This window comes from Nipponia nippon, unplaced genomic scaffold (genome assembly GCF_047370975.1).
Source record: "Nipponia nippon isolate SJK-2023a ecotype South Korea unplaced genomic scaffold, ASM4737097v1 scaffold_4, whole genome shotgun sequence".
Classification (NCBI taxonomy): Eukaryota; Metazoa; Chordata; class Aves; order Pelecaniformes; family Threskiornithidae; genus Nipponia; species Nipponia nippon.
Window position 1 is genome coordinate 110045974 of NW_028262358.1, and position 21227 is coordinate 110067200.

At 48.6% G+C, this 21227-nt stretch overlaps 1 protein-coding gene across 1 annotated transcript; it reads left to right on the plus strand.

Moving 5' to 3' along the window:
* The first annotated feature begins 14764 nt into the window (after positions 1 to 14764).
* Positions 14765 to 20618, plus strand: RRM2 (ribonucleotide reductase regulatory subunit M2). Its single transcript, XM_087775484.1, has 10 exons — positions 14765 to 14908; positions 14989 to 15066; positions 15317 to 15457; positions 15606 to 15722; positions 16258 to 16391; positions 17508 to 17602; positions 18413 to 18546; positions 19005 to 19109; positions 19245 to 19358; positions 19710 to 20618. The coding sequence occupies exons 1-10, from the start codon at positions 14798 to 14800 to the stop codon at positions 19860 to 19862; spliced, it is 1182 nt and encodes a 393-aa protein (XP_087631610.1). The 5' UTR covers positions 14765 to 14797; the 3' UTR covers positions 19863 to 20618.
* The last annotated feature ends 609 nt before the right edge of the window (positions 20619 to 21227 follow it).

Sequence of the window (21227 nt, forward strand, 5' to 3'; positions counted from 1 at the left end):
TATTGGGTATGGGCATCTGTAAGAAAGGTCTTGCTCTCTTTGAGTCTAAATGTACTTAATTTTCATGTTATCATAAATGAGCCTTTTAACCCTTACAGTCCTGAGTCTGCTAATAAATGCATGTAGGCTTGGGATTTGCACATGCTCCAAGCAAGGGGGGGTTACAAAGAAGGACTCTTCACAACATGGACGGTAACCGCGGCAGCAGAGGTCTGGTTTGGGAAGAAGGAGGATACGATTTCCTCTTTTTCTTGTATTTTTTTTTTAATGTTTGTTTTTACACTGGTTGCAGAAGAACTTCCTGTAAAGAGGTTATTTAAGTTTGAAACGAGGCTTCTGTTAGCTCACCAGACAAAGCTTTCCTCCAGCTCTTGTTTAACACGGATTAGACTCAAAAGCAGACTTTTGAAGGCATTTTAAGTAAAATAATAATCATCTTGAAAGGACTGTGAGTGGAAGACCCTCCACCCTCCCCCTGGTGAATAAAACACAGACATTTAATGCTTAATAGAGACCAGTGAGCTTTTCTGGATTAGAACCTTGTTTTTTCTAGCTCACTGCCTAGAGGCTAATTTGGCTTTAGGTCCAAAAAACCCAACAAAAAAACCCCAACTTCTCCATGTTTTTTCTCTGTCTAAACCCAACTGTCAGGAGTCTTTTTTTTTTTACAATGCTAAATGTAAGTCAACCATAACTGGTTGTACAATGTTATAACAGACTGAACTGGCTTGAGCAAACAGTGAGAAGAAGCTGTCTAAAAATATGCTCATAAAATGTCACTGCTGGAAGCCTGTGAAAAGGAGATAACAATGAACAGGGAAACCTTTGTCCAGTTTGGTGAAAGAAGTCACTGTTTTCTGCCACCTCAGTATATGCTGATTTTTATGAGCACCTCTCAAACAGTGAACAGCTAAAGCGTGTCACCTTCTGGAGTCAGGAGTAGACCCCAGGGGTGCAGTCCTCAGTGCTTTCATCTCTGACACTACACCGTTTGAACCACAGATGTACGTGGAAACTGGCTACCGCTTCAGCCAATGTCAGGCACCAAGGGAGGGTGAAAACCTGACCGTAACAGTGGTGCATGTCTGGCAAACCCCCTATTTACCACCAGGACATGTCACTGATGGTACCCACGGTGATTGTTGCCCAGCACTGCTCCTGACACAGAGCCTGGATCAGACCCAGGAGCTCAAGAGAAGGGATGGAGAGGGATGCCCACCTCAGCGGCTCCTCCTTTTGCATGACTCTGCCCTCCCTGCCAGGTCCTGGTCCCCTGGGAGTTACCACCACCAGTGACTGCTTTTGTTGGGTGGTTTGGCTGTGGCCACCCAGTTTTGAAGGCTGTCCCCCCCTGTGCTTCTTGTAGCCCCTCGAGGATGCTGTGGATGCAGCCTGGGAAGCGGCAGGAGATGGAGGCTTTCAGCTTGCAAGGTCCCTTGCCAGCCCTGCCAACTGGAGGGCTGTGCCAGAGCCCCCGAGGGGACAGCCACCACCTCCGCACTGGGTACAAAATCCCCTGCTCGTGGGACGTGCCGTTGCCGGAGGCTTCAGAAGTAGCTCCGAGGTCTGCAGCCCACCAGCTGCTCCCAGTGTGGGTTTTGTTGCGTGCAAACACGCTGCGTGGAAGCAGAGCATTGCTGTATGCCTGATGCAGCAGGGACGTGCCTCATGCTGCCTCAGCAGCAAGAGCCAGGCCTGGTTTTAGCCTCTGCCCTAAATCTACCTGGCTTGGAGTTATTAATGGCCAGCGGGTTGATGCACCCACATCTCAGGACGGCTGTAAAAGATTTTCCAGGGGTTGCAAGCAGGCTCTGGCTGAGTCCTGCGGTCATTGTTCAAATAAAGCCATCTCCATGAAATCAAAGGAGGGAGGCCAGCGTTTGGCTGAGCGCTTGCACCAGTGCTGCCTGGCTTTTGCAGGGGCGCGATGTCCCTCACATCTCTGCAAGCACAGAGGTGAGCCTGCAGGAGGTCTAATGCTGAATGGGAATGATGAGGATAAGGGACTGAGATACCTGCTAGGAGATGTTTGTTCTCCAGACTCTCACCTGCATCCCACTGTGCTCGATATAACACACCCACATAGCAGTGACGGTGGCAGCTAAGTCCTTAGTGGGTTTATGGCACTCCTGCCACTTCACGGAGGGAGAAGGGGACAGAGAGTAAAAACCATCTCAGGAATACCTGATGGGGGAGGTTTCTTTGCTCTCCTGCCCTTGGACACTGTGCTGTACCAGGGTTTGGGTTTTCTCCCTGTTGGTTTGAGATTCTGCTATTGTGGGAGGCTTTTCAAAAAGCCATGAAAATGCTTTGCAGCATTTTCTAGAGATGACCACGTTAACCTCATCGCCTCTAGAAGTTAGCGATGCTTTGTTCCCAGCTCTTACCTCGACTTGCCAAGCTGTAGCTTGCAGGGGGACTGCAAGTCACCCAATGAAATCTGGGCTCAGTCCACAAAATTAGGATCAAAAGCCCCAGCTGACTCTGGAGGCTGAGTAAGAGCTGGTGGAGGGAGGTGTCAATGGCTGCGCTGTGCTCCTTGAGGCCTGGACCACGGTCAAGGCAGGCAGCCAAACGCTTTTTTTGGTGTGACAGCAGGATGGTGGTTACTCTTTACATTGTCAGATACTTGTATAAATGCCCGATTGCTAAATATGTCTGGGTTTGCTATACTTCTGTTCTGCCTCATCAGAGCAGATAGCCGTTCACCTCTCTCTGTGGTAAATGGGAGCAGGGCCAGCTTAGCACTACTGAGAGAGGTAATGAACTTCTCCTGAGCTGTAGTTGCTCCTCCCGTGCTTGCCAGGCAAGCTCAATACAGCTTTCTTCCTGATGTAACAAAACTGCACGATTTGTGGCTGCAGTCAGTGGACTGACTTGAAAAATGAAGCAGTTGTAGGCCCTCCAAAGTTATGGACTATGTTCCTCACGATCCCTGACTTCCCCTGGAGGTAAGGCACTGGAGAAGATGCTGGCTTGATGCGTTTTTGGGTGATGCAAATTGAAGATGTCTTTTTTAATGTTGAGCCAATTGACAAATAGAGGCTGAGAAAAGCCTCAGCAGCAGACTCCTGCCAGCTGGCGTGAGCCACCCCCGAAGCCCACCGGTGCACGCTGCGGTGCAGGTGTATAGCATCAGAGAGCTGCTGCCACCGGCACAACCCCAAGCTCTGCTTCCAGGAGCAGAGCAGAGACCTCTGAGTCTCCAAACATCTGGAAGAGACAAGCTGATTCCCTTCTAGTGTTGCAAGAAAGGACACACTGGACCAACATTGTGTTTTTATTAGGGCTTCCATATGAAAGCAGCGTGAGCACATTAGGAAAAGGCACGTTTTCCTCCCGGCAGCGGTGGGAGCAGGAAATGCTCGGCCAGAAGTTAATGTATATTTTCCCTAATCACTAGCATTACTGTGGGAGACAAGGGCCTGCTCTTAGCTCTCATGTGACAAGGACCATTCCTCTTGGCATTTCACGCCTATGTGAATATGCATTTGTTTGGCAGTTAACTAATTCCTTGTGATGGCAGGGACCTGGGAAACTGGTGGTGTCCTTCATTTTTTCTGCTTTCTTCCTGTGGCACATCTTTGCCAGGGCTTGGCATTATTGCTATAGCTTAATCACAGGGTATCAAGAGGTGATTTGTAGAAGTAGTGTGATGTGTACGTGGGGCACGACCAGCGCCTTGTTCTCCACATGTACCAAGCAAATGGCTTTGAATATACAAAGTATGACCAGGCTCAGGGTGGGTGGTGAGTGCTTGTGCTGAGATACAGCGTCACGGCAGGCCCAGGGCAGGGGTGGGGTGGAGGGACCCTCGCCCTCAGCAGTCCCGTGCCCTGAGGTCCTGTCCGACCCCGAGGAGCTGTGAAGGGTGTGCATCCCCAAGCTCACTCCGGCCTCATTGATGCAGGACCCTCTCCCTGGTCGTTCAGCCCCACAAGAAACTGGCTGAGCTCTGGCTCCCGGGATATTTTAGCTATATTACCAGTTTCTTTCTTTCCTTCGCCATCTTATGATCTCCCACACAGCAATAAATGTGATTACAGGGAATCGCTCGGGAACAAAGCTACCCAGCCCTGCTCCCACACATCACCCTGTCCTGTAGCCTCCGCCAGGGCCTGCTGGCAGATGTTCTCCTAGGTGCCCTGGCAAAAACCCATATTGCAGGCAATGATTTTGTTGAGGAAAATAAGGGTTAAGACTGCAAGAAAGGACTCTTAAAACACGTCCAGAAAGAGAAAAACCCTAGCAGTGATCCTCTGTGAAGACACAGGAGACAGGCTGGTCTCACAGGAGGCGGAAAAGGCAGAGCTGTCAGCAGAGACTTCTGTTTGGTGTCTCACTGTGATCTGAAATATTTGCTTCTCCACCAGGAGCTGCAAATGTTGTTACCTGTGAAGGAAACAGCTGTGAAACTCCAAGCCACCATGTTTTAATATTAGTATTCTGGTGTTCCAGAGGGGAGGGAATCCTCTTTATCTAGCGAAGACATATCAAGCTCTAGCCCTATATGTAGTACCAAAGGACTAGCTGTGCAGTGCTTGTCGGCAGCTGGTGTGGCTGAAGTCAGCTCAACTCAGCTAGCAAGGCTGCAGCTTGCACCCCTTTTGGCCCATCAGCTGGGGAAAGGGGAGAAGGTGATATGGAGAATGGAAACCTGAGCGCAGGGGTGTGTGAATTTAACCCAGTGCTCATCTCCGTCTCTGGTATTTCCTTTGCAAAGTGTTTTGGTAATTGCCAGCACAAGATGGGGAGAGCGCGTTCTGCTCAGGGCCAGGGCAGCTGCTGGCAGGAGCTTGGGCTGTTTTAATGTTATTTCTAAAAAAAGCCACCAGGGCGCATGAATTTCAGGGACACCAGAAGAGAGAAGGAGAGGAGCTTTTATAACCCTGGGCAAAACGCGTTGGTTTTTTTTTTTTTTTTGTCTCTAAGGAGTGAAGGATTTTTAATTATTTGCTTTTCCTTTCTCTCTGTGCTATGTAACTGGACACAGCCCTTACAAAACCCTGCCATAGGCTGTGTAAATCTTCACTGGAGCTGTCTGCGTGTGTGCACGCATGTGTTCATCCACCAGCGGTGGTCCGAGGCAGCTGCAAGCAGCCTGCAAAGCCACTGACGCTGAGCTCTGGAGAGCTTTCTGGGATGAGTGCTGCCTCAGAGGGGCTCGGAGCGATAAGCAAAAATACCAGCTCTGGTTCCTGGGACTCTGTGTCCTCAGCAGCGGGGCTCCAGTGGAGATATTCAAGCCTGATGCTGATGTTGGTCCTGCTGATGTTTGCGGGGACACTGTGGGGTCTGCAGCATCCTCTCCTGGGTGACATGGGGCTGTACAGGGAGTGTTTATCCATCTCCTCCTGGGGTCATGCGTGACCCACCCACCCCATCCTGCGTGGGCAGCCGTGTCCCAGACACAAGGGTGCTGCAGACGGGCGAGGGGTGACAGCCACCCCGGGTGCCTTCCCTGCGGCAGAGGCCTGTGAGCTCCCTCTCCTGTCCCTGCCCGGAGAGTCCCTGCTCCAGGGACAGGCACAGGGGAAACCCTCTTCCCACACACATGTCCCCTGGAAACCTCCTGGGGAACACTTGCCCCTGTCACAGAATCACAGAAAGGTTTGGGTTGGAAGGGACCTTTAATGATCATCCAGTCCAACCCCCCTGCCATGGGCAGGGACATCTTCCACGAGTTCAGGTTGCTCAGAGCCCTGTCCAACCTGACCATGAACACCTCCAGGGATGGGGCATCCACAGCTTCTCTGGGCAACCTGGCCCAGTGTCTCACCACCCTTATCATAAAGAATTTCTTCCTTTTGTCCAATCTAAACCTACCCTCTTTTAGTTTAAAACCATTGCCCCTGTGCTGCCACTACAGGCCCTGGTAAAAAGCCTCTCTCCATCTTTCTCATAACCCCCCTTTATATACTGAAAGGCTGCAATAAGGTCTCCCCGCAGCCTTCTCTTCCCCAGACTGAACAGCCCCAGCTCTCTCAGCCTTTCTTCATAGCAGAGGTGTTCCAGCCCTCTGTCTTATCACTGCTCTTCCATTTCTTTTTTTTTTATTCCGTGTCCAAGTGGCTGAGTTTAAAAATGGATGATCTGAACCAGGAGAAACATCTCTAGGTTGTTTTGCTTGCTAAAAGCGCAATTACTGCACGTGGTATCTGGGACCTGGAAGATCAAAATGCCTTCATCTGTGCATCCCCCAGGAAATTACCCTGGACTCCTCGGAGACCTGAGCTGAGACCCAGGGCTGTGATTGCTGCCTGTCTTTGCTGTCTTCTGGCAAAGTGTCTGATCCCCATGCTCTGGTCTCTTCTGCTCCTGCTCCTCACCCCATGCACATCTGGTCTGCTAACCCATGTGAAGCCTTGCTCCCCCCTCCAGGTAGTGCTCAGAGATTGCCAAGAAGGATTATGGCTTTATTAGACTGGATTACGAAGTCCAAACAGCACCGATCCTCTGCACCCTCTCTCCTCTCCCCATGCAGCTTTGCTGCTCTGAGGTCTGTGTCTGTGCTCATTAGCTTTGCAGCTGAACATTTCTGAGCTCTGCAGAGAAGAGATGATAGACAGGCTAGTAGTTGTGGAGCAGTCTCATCCCTTCTTTTGCCTGTGACCTTAGGAAGCCACTTCAAGCCCAGGCTGTCATGTACCTGTATCCTCACTGCATGGAGCTGGAGACATCAGGCCTTACGATAAGGGATGTGTACCTGGGATGTCGGGATTATTGCCAGGGAAGGGATGGTGTCATGCATGGGGTATGTGCTGCTTTTCAAAGCTGCTTTTGAGCTGGGATCTGTGACAGGGTGGGAGCTGAGGCACTGGGCTCCAGATTTGGGGCAACTTGGGGAAAATCAGGCTGGAAGTGGCTGAGGAAGCCTGGTGCTCAGCGGGAGCAGCTCAGACGTGAGCCCCAGGGCTGAGGTGGGGAGGGAGCAGAATCCCAGGGGAAAGAGGGTGCAAATTGCCTTGTTGTGAGGAATTGATGTGGCAGCACTGGAGAAAAGGGAATAGATGAGAACTTAAAACTAACGCTGAAAAATACCAGAAAAAAATAGCGAAGTGATGGGGACACAGGGAAGGTGAGCCACAGGGAAGGCAACTATTGCAGGAGACTGCAGAGGAGATGCAATTCTGTAATGCAGTGTAGGCAAAGAATGGTCATATAATGCCTTGCTGTATCCATCTGTGATTGATCTAGGGTGGAAGCTTAGTGGAAGCTTTCCCAGCTCCTGCTAGGAAGGAAACACTATTCAGCTTCAGAAATGTATCTGTTAACAAAACAAAATAATCCCTCTTCCCCAAGGACTGGTGTGGGAAAGGAAAAGAGAGTGGATCTGTTTAAGGGTTTTAGAAGGAAGGGAGTATGGGAAATGTTGTATCCTTTAAAGGAATTAGTTGTGTCTCAGCTTCACTGAAAATGCTAGAGGTCACTGAACCCCCAAACGGGAGATGTGGCAATATGTGGTGGAGCAGGTACAGTGGGTCTCTCTCTGTTGGCTAAGAGGTGTCTCCTGTTTTATATTTTTTTATGCTGAAGTTACATGAGATCAGCTTGTTCTGCTGAAACAAAATGTCAGTGATTGATTTATTGATGTTTTCATTGTTAAAACTTTATCTTCAAGATTTTTCCCCCCCTTTCTTCAGTTGGGTGTGCCAACAGGCACAGCTGGGGGGAACTAAGCACATGGCGTGCCCTTGAGCTTGCTGTGCAATGAAAGAGCATCTTGATGGATGCCAGACAAAAAGACTAATAAAATAATCTATCCTAATCCTTTTACCCTTGGCAAAACTTGCCAGTAACTGCTGAGCAAATCATAATGTGACTGAATAAAACTGTCATGTGAGGTCTTGAAATCATGACTGGGAATTGAGAAATATACCGTATTCCCAGGAAAGCTGGTTCAACACATAATTGCCATTGATAAGAAATATTTCCTTTCTGAAACCCACTTTCTGGTTACCGCTCAAAGCTGTAAGATCTTATGCCTCTTTTTTCCCCACTGATTGATTACAGCATCGCTTGGTCAGGGTGGTTATCAAGTCGCTCCTCATCTTTCTCTCAGTAGCACTGAATAGGGCAGCTTTCTCCAGTGTCTTGCTCCAGGGCAGGCGTTTGAAGCCTCCAGTCTGCCCTGGAGCTGTCTTCTGAACTGCTCCCACGTTGTCAATACCCTTTCATCCCTTTGCTGCTGGGACTGGGCACAGTGAGTGGGTTTGGTTTGAAACAGTGATAGCACATTGAGATATCCAGACGCAGGTCTGTCTCTCTCATATCTGATGGCTTGACTCAGTTGCCTAAATATGGACATTAGTGCCATTTGAGAGGCTCCAGGGGGGCTGAGATGTGTGGCTGGCAGGGGTGGCATGGGAGGTGTGAAAGATCTTTAGGGGTCAGCAAGGGCAGGCAGGATGCTTTAGGACGTCTCGGGTACCCTCAGTGCCTACACACACCACCCACAGGTAGACACGGGCCTTTGGGCGGCTGAATCTTGAACTGAGCCGCCCTGGGGCTGCCCCATGGATGCTCTCCCACGCATGCAGGAGGGAAACTGTGCTGCCTCCGGCTGTGATCCCTCTGCCTACAGGACAGAGGCAGGTGATCTTACATTTAGGCTCATTAACACCAAGGACAGAGTGAGAAAGGCTGCTTTTACACTCATTATTCACCACCCACCACATCTACCAGGTGAAAACTTTGCAGACAATCTCAGGACACTGCGCTGGTAATGATATGCCCCTACAATGACTTTCTAAAGTCTATCAGTTAACCAGTTTTAATCCTCTCAATGTCAGGAAGCAGTAAATCAAATGCGCCCTTGTAAAACAAGGGATTTTCTTTGATCAGCATGACTGTACCGCTCAAAGGATAATGGATGTCAATCTTTTTTTGTCTCCTATATCCCCATACAGGCCTCTATGTAATTTAATATCAGTCCTGCATCAGTTTATCCACCTGCGGTTATCCCTTTGAATGCAAGTGCAATATAAAAATCACTTTTCTGTGCTTTCATGGTCCCCTGAGTGCTGTGGGCACTTGCCTTTATCTTTCTAATTTCCATTTTACCATTTTTTTTCCCTAGTTACAATTCCTAGGGTCAATTACTGCCTTCGTATGTAGGCATATGCCTATTTCATCTTTCACTTACTTGAAAGTATTCAGGATCTTTCCTACTGCTGCCTGTTTGTGTACAGGGACTGGCCAGGTAAACAGTCTCTTGCACCTCATCCTATCACCCTGGGGTCACTGCTAGACCCCACAATGAAATTTGCCCTGGCAGAGCAACAGGACACGGTATGGAGGGAGCCTGCTTTTCCCAGTCCCTTTTTTAGCATAATTGCAATTGAGCCCTGACAAATACTGAACCTTCTCAGGCAGGGAAGTGTCTGGCAGATGGCACCAGGAAAATGTGCAATGATAGAGAAGAGGCAGGATCCTTTCTCAATCCTTTCACGCCAATCTTGACTAGGTGATTTCTTGGGGTAGGGATAGCAGCATACACCAGAAAGTCCGGTGGTAGGAGGTGTCCGCTTTGTTGAAGATAATCTACATCTTCCAAGGGAAAAAATTTCTCTTCTGGGGGACAAAAGGTAATTGGGAGCAGGTAGAGCATGGATGGGGGGTACCTAGGACCAGGACTTCCCTGCAGATGAGTAAGGTTTGGGTGATAACCACGCTGCCCGCCACTAGCCTGGTTAAGAAAAATGATTTGCAGTCCTGCCTTTGTCTCCTTAGTTATTGACTTTCATGGTTTGAGGTTGGCTTTCTCTGCAACTATTCAGAAGTACAGGGGGGCTCCTGGCTGCTTTGCTAAGATGGCAAGCTTGTTTTCTGGAGCACAAGGGAAAGGGTAGCTCAGACTGCTTGGTGTGTGTGGTAGCAATGAGTGAGATGCATCAGAAATGCTGCTGAGCAAGAGCTCTGCTCAACATAAACAACATGAGCCTGCCCAGAAACAAGGGACCTGGGGCTGCCTTCCTCGCAGTTTCGGATGAGTAAGTGCTGAGGAATGTAACCCTGAGGGAAGTTCACTGAACTATTCCTCCACGGTGATTGACAGGCTGCTGGAGCAGGAATGACCTGTAATTTTCCATGTGTGGCAAGAGATCAGCCACATTCTCTGTGATCGGAGTACAGGAGCCAAGACCAAAATCTGCTTGAGGCAAGGCAACGGTGGGCCAAAAGTCTTCTGCTAGTACCATTGCCGCCTTCTGCTGCAGGAAACAAGACAGTGGTGCTACCAGAAAGGACGAGTGACAATGTTCTTGAGCACACGTGTGAATGCAGTGCCGGGTCTTGCTACTCCAGCTCCACAATGTGCCTGAGGAAGGCACCAAAATCAGCTGTGCTCTTCCACATTACTGACCACCGATGACCAGCTGATTGGAAAGTTTGATTTTTCCAGCTCTTGAAAGTCTTTTAATCTTGATTCCTCTACCTGGCACTTGTGGGACTGTGTCTGGAGCATTGCGCCCAGCTTCATGAACAGCGAAGAAACACTACATCCAGTTACACCATTATAAGCCCCTATGTGGTCATATATTACTCGCAGACTTTGTCCTGAGAATTGTAAGTGGTGGGTAAGGACCTTCAATAGGTGAGAAATACGGTTTTAAAAAATTAGACAGTGGGGATGCTAGGCATGTGAGGACTTCGCTTTTCAACAGCCACTCATTATCTTCAGAGAGGCTGGTCATCAGGTAAGCAGGTTGCTAATGATGGTGCTTTCAGCCCTGCAAATTAATAAGATGCACTGCAAATGTAATATCCAGCCAGAATAAAGATAATAAAGATTATTGTTTTGCTCTGCTCTAGATTTCTCAGTGAAACAGTCTGTTAAAGTGCCTTGGCTCAAGAGGCAGAGCCCTGCAGCTCAGTTTTTGCAGAGTCCTCCCTCGAGTTATAAACCCTCGAGTTATAAACCCCCTCTAAACAAGGAGGAAAACTATTTGGGCAAATTTTTCGTTCAAACCGTTGAAGCTTTGGTCTAGTCCTTATGGCTCGGATTGGTTCTGGGGAGATGCAGAGCATCCTTCTCCTCATCACAGCTGGGTGAGCGTGTGAGGAAATGCTGAGGGCTACCTCCAAACCTGTTGGAGAAAGTGATGGCCATTGAGACTACCTCTTGTCACCTTGGCGGTATTGGCTGATGGGTTCCTCCTGTTCACCCTCTCTCATATTTAGAATATTTAGATTTCTTTTTGCTGCATGTGGAACTCCAGCTTTGGGATTTGCAGGCCTATGCAGGGACCCTCCAGCATGATGCTTTATATAAATATCAACCCTGCCAAACTGAGCAACGGGTGAGGATATCAGGATTTGGCATGGATGAACGTGTCTGGATGAGGCCATGCAAAGAAATCACCTTCCCCAAATCAGGGGAAAACCGTCAGCAAATGCTGTGTCCTCAACTAGTGACCAGTCAGCCCATGTCTCTCATGGAGTTATCCTCACCAGCTTTCATCAGTTAGACCAGTCACTGCAGTGGTGGGAGGCAGTCAGCAACCTGGAGTCACTGTCTATCTGTCCTGTAGGCAATCTGCATTAAAATGGAAGAAAAACAGTCCTCTGAGCAAGGAAAACCCTGCCCTGAGCATTACCAGATGCCACCAGGTAGGTCAGCTGAGAGCCAAGGCAGTACCCACCATGATGAAGCAGACGTGTGATGGGGACGTGAGGTTCGGGGGGCGTAAGCTGTGCCTGGTGGGAAGGGGCTTTGCCATGCCAGCACTGAGGGTACCACAACAGCAGTAACTGAGGCAGAGGCTGTGGCTGAGCTCCACCTGGGGCTGATGAGACATGCCAGGGTGCCAGGGTCACTCTTCTGGCTGAGACCCCAGGGTGTGCAGTCTGGAGGGGGATCTGTGCAAACAGCACGGTTACACAACACCCCACAACTGCCTTGCCCCGGGCTGCCCTTACTTCCACCTTTCTGAGTGTTTAAATTCCTGTAAACAAAGGCGGCGTGAAACCAGAGTTTTGGGGTGTGTTGGTTTTTTTTTTTTTAAACACACAGTACCCCACTCTGGGCCAGAAGTCAGAAGAGCAGAGCATCCTTTCACATGCCCAAAGAGAGGGCACGAGCCAGCTGACATGCCCTGGTGCGATGCTGAGTGCTGGCACTGCAAAGGTGCCTTGAACCTGTCTCTAGCAAAGGAGCTGGCTTGAAAATGCTGGTCCCAAAATACAGTTGCATCACAGTGAAGGATGTATGTGAAGCGGAGAGGGCTCCTTATGCTTGCTTTCCTCCATGACACCAGTAGTAGGTACATAGAAGCATAGAATCATAGAATGCTTTGGGATGGAAGGGACCTTTAAAGGCCATCTAGTCCAACCCCCCTGCCATGAGCAGGGACATCTACAACCAGATCAGGTTGCTCAGAGCCCCGTCCAACCTGCCCTTTAATGTTTCCAAGGATCGGGCATCTACCACCTCTCTGGGCAACTTGGTCCAGTGTTTCACCACCCTCATCATGAAAAATTTTTTCCTTGTGTTCAGTCTAAATCTACCCTCCTTTGGTTTAAAACCATTACCCCTTGTCCTGTTGCAGCAGGCCTTGCTAAAAAGTTTGTCCCCATCTTTCTTGTAGGCCCCCTTTAAGTATTGAAAGGCCGCAATAAGGTCTCCCCGCAGCCTTCTCTTCCCCAGGCTGAACAACCCCAGCTCTCTCAGCCTTTCCTCATAGCAGAGGTGTTGCAGCCCTCTGATCATTTTTGTGGCTCTCCTCTGGACCCGCTCCAACAGGTCCGTGTCTTTCCTAAATGGAAGTCATGAGTACGTGACTAAGTACTGTGCGTGGTGTGTAAACCTTGGGGATGTGCCTCAAGGAACAAATGTAATTGGGCAAAGCTGCTATAATGGGAAAATTCAGTGTGAACATGCACTCCCAAATACCATTTCGCTGCAGCTACAGCAATGCTGAGGTCCAACCCGCTTCCTTGCAGGCCCGCTGTGTGCTCTGCCGGGTGTTTTCTCTCCCTGCAGAGCCATGGTCCCTGGGGCAGGGCTTTGATCCCCTGCCACGGGCTTCCGAGAAGAGTAGCTGAGCAGCAGTGATAGCATGACCATTGCATCATGACAGCCCTTGGCGGCAGCCCAGGTCTTGTGGGCTGGTGGCTTTGGGGTCCTCTGTTGGGGTGGGAGGGTGAAAGAGTTGGGCTGGGGTGGGAAGGTGCTGTTGTAGCTCTCTGCCAGCCCCCCCCAGCAGCTGGCAAGAGATAGCAGGGCACTGCGTGGGTGCTGCCAAGCCTTTTGGGAGCTGCCTGCCCCTCCTGCCCCTGGGACCCGCTTTCCTGCGGTGGAGCAGGAGCATGTCCATGTCTGTCCAGGCTGCCTACTGGGGGGGGGGGTTTGCGGCGCTCACTCTCCTGGGATGGAGATGTATATTTAGATTTGTATATTGGGATGTATGTTTAGCCCAGAAGGTCCCACAGAAACATCTCCTGGGTGGGTGCCAGCGTCAGTCTGAGGTCCTAAACAGGACCAATAAATACCACAAGCCTCATCTCTCTGCTGGCCATTTCTGATACATCCCAGCTGAGGAGAGCTCAGACCCAGATTTGTGACCTTGGCACTGACCTGCTGAAATGAATAATCAACTTGAATTTACAGTCTCAGAAGGTGATGCCAGGGGGGAGTACTCTTGGTTTTCTTCCAGATCTACTCATTACAGCAGTCAATTTAAGATAGCATCATTATACAGTTGAAAGGACCATACTGACTCCCCCGAGGGGTCAGTCTTCTGCTGCCTTCCTGCCTACCCGCTTCTCTTCCAGCCAAGCGCAGTGCGGCGCTGGGCCGTGTAACCCATCGTCCCCCGGGAGCGCGTGCTCAGCCGGCAGCGACCACTTAGTGTCATTCAAGGACATTGCGCATCCCACGTGGCCCAGGAGCCTCCAAGTCTCATTAAGCTCCTGGTGTCATTAAAACTGCTTCAGGGAAAACATTTTGGTTGACAGGAGCAGAACCTTTGTGCAGTTGGATGAGGGAAACGACTTTGTTCAAATAAAGGCAATTTAATTAATAGAAAATAAATGCTGACTTTTTAAAGAGGATGAATATTCACCTCTTCATACCTGTGTTCTCCCTTTCTCGTGCTATTTATTTAAAACATGGTGGCACATGGCGTCAGTTTCTCCAGGAGGCCAATTTCTGTCTCCAAATGCAGGAAAGTGAAACCTGTCTCCAAATGCAGGAATCGGCGTTGGAAGCGAAAATGAATCGGTAGGTAGGAGGGACCAGAAAGGCGAGGGGGAGAGCAAGACGGGGATGGGGGCAACATGGCATTTCCAGATCTCTACCTTAAACCCCGATTACCGCCATTCCCATAGCTGGAAACAAGTTCTCTACTTTCCTACCGCATCCCGAGCCGTTTAAGAACAGGTGTGACGTGCAGGACCCGCAGCTAACCCTCTCTGTGCCAGAAACCGCGCAGGCTGCAAGCGGCCGGGGCTGCGTTTCTGTTTCTGCCCCCGTCCGTCCCCGCCGTGCCCCACAGCGGATTCCGCGCCATCCCGCGTACGCGGGGGCCGGCGGGGGCGGGGCCTCCGCGCTCTCCCGCCTTTTCCCCCGCTCCGCCGGCGCCAAAGCAAAGGGCGGGTCTTTCCCGCCCGCCGCCGCCGCCACAATAGGAGGCGGGGCCCCGGGCGGCGCGGCAGCCAATGCCAGCGCGGGGGCGGGCGGCGGCGGGCGCGGCGCGGGCTGTGAGTGGTCGGCCGGGCGTTCTGGCGCCAAGTTCGAAGGGGATATAAAGGGGCGGCGCCGGGGTCCCGCGCTCCCGCCGCGCCTCTCGCCGCCGCCATGCTGTCCGCCCGCGCCCCGCTCGCCGCCCGCCACGACCAGCCCCGCCTGTCGCCCGCGAAGAGCTTGTCGCCCATGAAGAACCTGGCGCTGAGCGACAAGGAGAACACGGTGAGCGCCCGCCCGCCCTCCCTGCCGCTCCCCGCCCGGGCGCGCCGCAGCGCTCTCACCCTGCCCCTCTCTCCCCGCAGCCCCCCGCGCTCAGCAGCGCCCGCGTCCTGGCCAGCAAGGCGGCCCGCAAGATCTTCCAGGAGGGCGACGGGAAGCCGGTGAGTGCGGAACACCCGGGCGCCGCGCCCGCCCTTCCTTCTCCCCTCTCCCTTCCCGGCGGCTCACGTCGCCCCCGCTCCCCCACGGGTGGGCTCTCCTTTCTCCCCCTGCTCGTCCCCGCCGGCGGCTGCCCCCGCGCCCCTCTCCCTCACGGGGGTCTCCCTTCCCCTTCCCGCCGAAGCCTGGCGTCGCCTCAGCCGCCCGCGCCGCTGAGGCGAGCCGAGCCCGAGCCGCTCTCCGCCGCTCCAGGTGCCGCGGGGCGCGGAGGAGGAGCCGGAGGAGCCGCTGCTGCGGGAGAACCCCCGCCGCTTCGTCGTCTTCCCCATCCAGTACCACGACATCTGGCAGATGTACAAGAAGGCCGAGGCCTCCTTCTGGACGGCGGAGGAGGTGAGGGGGCGGCGGGCCTCGGCTCCCCCGGCAGCGCCCTCCCTGCCGGCCGCAGCCTGCAGGGCGGCCCCGGGGCTCCGGTACGGGCCTCCTGCCTGACGTCCCCATCTCGTCATTGATTTCATCGCTGCTTCTGGCAATGTTTTAGGTGGACCTTTCCAAAGACATCCAGCACTGGGAGTCCCTGAAGCCTGAGGAGAAGTACTTCATTTCTCACGTCCTCGCCTTCTTTGCTGCCAGCGATGGCATTGTCAATGAAAACCTGGTAAGTGTGTAAAAACAGCCCTGACAAACATCACTTTGTGAAGATAACCAGATAACTACACATCTGACATGCTTGCTGGCTGATCTAGCTTGTTTGCTAGATCATGTAGTGTTACAGCGTTACAACATGTAATGCTGTCTTACGCTAATTAGCAAATTGGGGTTGCTTTTGTAACCCGCAAGTTTGCCCCCTCCCCGCGGGGCACTGAGCGCTGCCTTACAGTAACGCGTGGCTGGTTCAGAGCCCTTGTTCTGCTGCTACCCTCCCAGTGCCCTTCTCCCTGATGCGGGATAAGTAAAACTAAGAAGCTTTACCATTTATCTTGGGACCAAAGAATAAAAACTTGGAGCTGTGAAGGGCTACTGCTCTTCGTATAGCTGTTAATAACACACACGTCTGGAATTAATCTGAAGAGGATTCTGTGGGCTGAGCAAGAGCTGTTATAGCCTCTAACATTGATGCTCTATAGCATCAATGCCTCTAACCTGCAGTTTAGTTATAAATGCTTTTGCAAACTCTCATTTATTTCCTCTAGGTGGAGCGGTTCAGTCAAGAAGTACAAATCACAGAGGCTCGTTGTTTCTATGGCTTCCAGATTGCCATGGAAAACATACATTCAGAAATGTACAGTCTTCTTATTGACACCTACATAAAAGATTCTAAAGAGAGGTTTGTATTGCTTGATGATGAAAGGTTCAAAAGTTTTGGGATTTAAATGATGCTTATCAGTCACTGACTTTAAGGCTAATTTTAGGATTTAAACTAGTTATATAAAATACCACTGCTGCTTAAGAGGAGTTTTACTTCAGAGTCTTTTTCCTCTGAGGTGTATGAGCAAGAACTCGCTTAGATTGAGTGAAACTGAAACCACCTAATACTGAAATAAAGGAATGAAACTATGTAAAAGATGGAGCAGTCAAATAAGGGGAGTACATTAAATTACAGTAAGTGCTCATATGGAGGACCCCTGCAGCTAGTAGAAAGCTATGTAGGAAAGTTTCTCTGAGAATGAGATCACTTTTAATAAAAATGTCATCTCTAAAACCCGTGCATTTAGTTAACAGCTAGCACTTTTACATAATATGTGCTGCCCTTACTCTCTTGATTATTTTGCTTGAGGGGGAAAAAAAGCATGTCACATTTACAGAAAAGTGGCTTTTGGTCTTGATTAAAAATAAAACCAAAGTGTAAAATTTTCATAACAAGATGCATCAATCCAAGAATGATATCTTAAAGGTAAACACAGGGCTTTGAGCCATCCGGACTGAGTTATTCTGGTGTTGTCTTGTCAGACCAACACCCTGTCGAGCAAAATGCCATGTGGTATTCCAATGCTATTTGCAGTCTAGATATATTTAATTGCTGCTACTTTGTAGAAAACTGACCATGTAATTTCTACTTCGAGATGCTTAATTCCAGTAAATGTTAAAGGAAGAACTGCTTACATGGGAGCTCTAGTGCCTTGCTGCTGGAAAGTGGAGGCTGGTTGATCTGTAGCTTTGAAAGCCTTGTTCAAGTACCACACTTGCTTGATGAAACAGTACTCCCCTTGATGTTGTCATGGGAATTCATGTGAACTGGTGTTGATGTGATGGGTGGGTGATGAAAAGGTAGTTGATGGGTACAAATAGAGCTAGATGGGTGCAAAACAAGATGGGGAAGGAGACTTAATTATCAGGGTGAAGGTGGAGAGCACTTGTAAGTGAGCAAGGCCATTTATGGCAGTGAATGCTTATTGTACTAGTTGTGCTGATGTCTGATCCTAAAGAATTTTATCCTTCTCAGGGAATTTCTTTTTAACGCTATTGAAACATTACCATGTGTTAAAAAGAAGGCTGACTGGGCCATGCGCTGGATTGGGGACAAGAAAGCAACATATGGTGAGTACATCTATTGGAAGCAAAGTGAAATCCCTTTCTTAAAAAAAGATGGAGGAACCACCGCTTCTCCAGAATTCACAGTTCACAGGGATTATTGTTGTCACAGGGAGAGTGCATGCTCTCTGGTGTAAGATGTTGGTATAACTCTGGAGATGAAGAAAATAATTTTCATCTTGCACATGAGCTACTGACATGAATCTTTGTAAAATTGCTGGCATTTTGAATAATGGTAGCTCATGTGGCAATCTTCATATGCCTGGCTATATGATCAAACTGTAAATTGCTGTCATGTGTCCAGAACTGTACTGGCTGTCTATCTCCAGCAGGCACATACAGTTGGAGGCTGTAGCCCCTCTGCCTTACTGACTCTTGATGTCTCGCTTCAAAAGTGAGATGAGATGGTACAGATCATTATTTCACTAATATTAAAGCATTCTTCATGGCTGAAGTTCCTTATTAATCAAAGATGAGCAGACACTGACTTGAATCAGCTGCCAAAATGATTGCTTTTTTCAAGTGTGCAATCTTTGAAAAAGGGTGGTATTGATGGTTAACCTGGGGGAAGGGGCGTTGGCTTCAGCTAGTTAGTAGCTACTCTAATTAGTTTTTACTTCCTCCCCTTTTTTCAAAGTTTTGCTTAATGACCAGAAGCCTTTACTGTAATAGTTTTTAAGAACAAGCTATAGCACACTTGAGCAGAAATGTCTTCATTGTCCTTGGAGAGTGCAGTTCATCGGTCTGTTCACAACTTCTAGGTATTAATCCTGTCAAGTTTTCTGTGTGATAGTACTATCAATCTGTTCTTAACAGGGGAACGTGTAGTAGCTTTTGCAGCAGTGGAAGGAATCTTCTTTTCTGGCTCTTTTGCATCAATTTTTTGGCTGAAGAAAAGAGGATTAATGCCCGGACTCACTTTTTCTAACGAACTCATCAGCAGAGATGAGGTATGAATCAAATTCTAGCAGTCAAGATGGTGATGTGCCACAGTAGCTCAAAGTAATGACATTCAGTTGGAGCCTATATTTTAAACCAGGAGTATGTTTAGAAACAGGCGGTCTATAAAGCTCACTAAAGTGTACAAACGTGTCATCGTGGATCTTGGCAGCAGAGAATGAATGAACTTAGCATTTTACTTCCTCTAAAAGTAGTTTTACTTCCTCTAAAGTAGTTTAAGGGTTCTCACCAACTCTTGCACTCAGTATACCTTGCCATTTGGAGCAAGTGCAGCTGGTATTGGCTGAACTTGCTAATGCCTCTTTCTGGTTAGGTAGAAAGTTGTCTGTAGATAACACTAAAAAATGTGGAAGTACAAAGATGGTGCCTAGATACTGGACGATTTATTCTGTGCTATTGATTTGAGTGGCTCTTTTAAATCAGTGTTGCTGAAATAACTTCTTTCCAGGGCTTGCACTGTGATTTTGCCTGCCTCATGTTCAAGCACTTGATATGCAAACCGTCAGAGGAGAGAGTAAAGGAAATCATCATGAATGCTGTTCTCATAGAACAGGTAATTGTCTGCTCCTTGTTTAGGAACTTGATAGCAATTAAGCAGAAAGCTGGGGAGCTGTTGGACATAAAATTAGTGTAGACAATACAGAGTGAATACCGGTTTCTGTACATGAAGTGCTTCTATTATCTGCAGGAATTCTTGACGGAGGCACTGCCTGTAAAGCTGATTGGCATGAACTGCACTTTAATGAAACAGTACATAGAGTTTGTAGCAGACCGGCTTATGTTGGAACTGGGATTTAATAAGGTAAGGCTCTAATACACTGAATCTTTCATGGGGAAAAGATAATATTAAGTTTAAATTCCTCCAGAAATCCAAATCCTAAAATGGCTGCAGCAGTCCTGCTGCTGGGTCCTGCTTGGAGACCCACAGAAGGAAAAGCTAAAGGATGCTCTGGAAAAACAGCTATATAAGAGTTTCTGTGCTTCTGTCTACTAAAAGACAGTAACAAATACAGAGAAGGCTTGGGGCAGAGATTTGTTTGCTACATAGTAAGCCCACTGATGTTGTTAGACTCCTTCCAGCTGATCTCTAATGCTCTCACGTATTTAAGATGTGAGCACCTGTAGTGACTATACAATTGCCTTTGTGTTTCAGATATACAAAGCAGAGAATCCTTTTGACTTCATGGAAAACATCTCTCTGGAAGGCAAGACCAATTTCTTTGAGAAGCGAGTAGGTGAATATCAGAGGATGGGAGTCATGTCAAAGCCCACAGACAACTCTTTCACCCTGGATGCAGAATTTTGAACTGAGATGATATAAGTGTGTATGCTGCCCTGTTTACAGTGAAACATTAAATACATTGAGTCACAGTGTGACTTGACTCCTGTACTAAAATCCCACTCTTGAAAAGTGTGGTGATATTGGTACTTTTCAGGAGGCTAGTGTAGCTCCAGCAGTAAAATCCCTTTTTTAGACTTTGCCAATGGTATTAATTCATAGAATGTTTAGATGTATCTCTTCCAATGTATGCTACTCGGTTTTGTGGAAGATACGGGCACTTTCCTTCTGCAAGATGGGAGGCTATGGGCAGTGACCACCAGCTTCTGCTGTTCTGCCCATAAACAAAGGAGCAGTTGAGAAATTCTAGTTTTAAATTTGCTGAATACTCTGTAAAAAACTCCAGAGGCAACTACATGACCTCACTGCTTTCTTAGCAGGTTTTAAGTTTACCTTTTTTACTATTGTTTTAATAGTTTGTACATAAACCTGGCACTTTAATGTTTAAAATAAAGAACTGTCTTGTAATACTCAACAATGGTAAAATGCAGGACTAAATCTTTAGACTTTTGCAACCTAACCTTCCATGATTTGTGCTTCTTTTTGGGTATGTAACTTAAAAATGGTGCTGTGAATCCAATTATATTGATTTTGAAATCTATTGAAGAACAGGAAGAAATTTGGTGCGGAAGGTGAAGAACTTAATAAGTTGGAGATTCGGGATACTGAAAAATAACATGCAGCTGGCTTTTGGACTTAATTGCTTTTTCTTTAATATCTGGGAACAGTATCTCATATAATTGTAATAAAGAGCTGGTTGGATTCAGTGTTATACTGGCTTCAGTGCTCCAATGGGCAAAGCTATGTGTTAATTTCCTTCTGAATTGCTGACTTGCCGAGGAAATGCAAGTTCTGCAGGAAATAGCTGCTTATTCATGTGGTTGGTAGGTGTCAAGTGAAACTGTTATGCTTAGCTCTGACTTTCAGATCGACTGCACTCAAGGGATGGTGTTTCAGGGTAAATTCAGCTAATTCAGGCTGGAGCAGTATTCTTAGCTTCTGCATCATGCAGTTAAGATTTGGTTTTAATACATAACAGTAGTGAAAACAGTATGTGCTGCAATATTGTTATTCCACACTAAATGTGGAGCAACAGGAATGAGTATGCTTAATACAACTTTGGTAAGGGCGTATGGTCTGTGAAGGAGTTCCCTCTGGTCTCATACTAGAGTTCCTGCCAGTGATCTGCAGTGAGACTAAATAACAATGGGATAGGCTTGAAATTAGCTACTGCCTTGGTGAACACAAGGAGTTTATTCCATGATCTAATCTAATGCCTAACTAACACAGACTGTCCTGTGAGTCTGCCTTTCTTCCTCAAGTGTAGTTGAT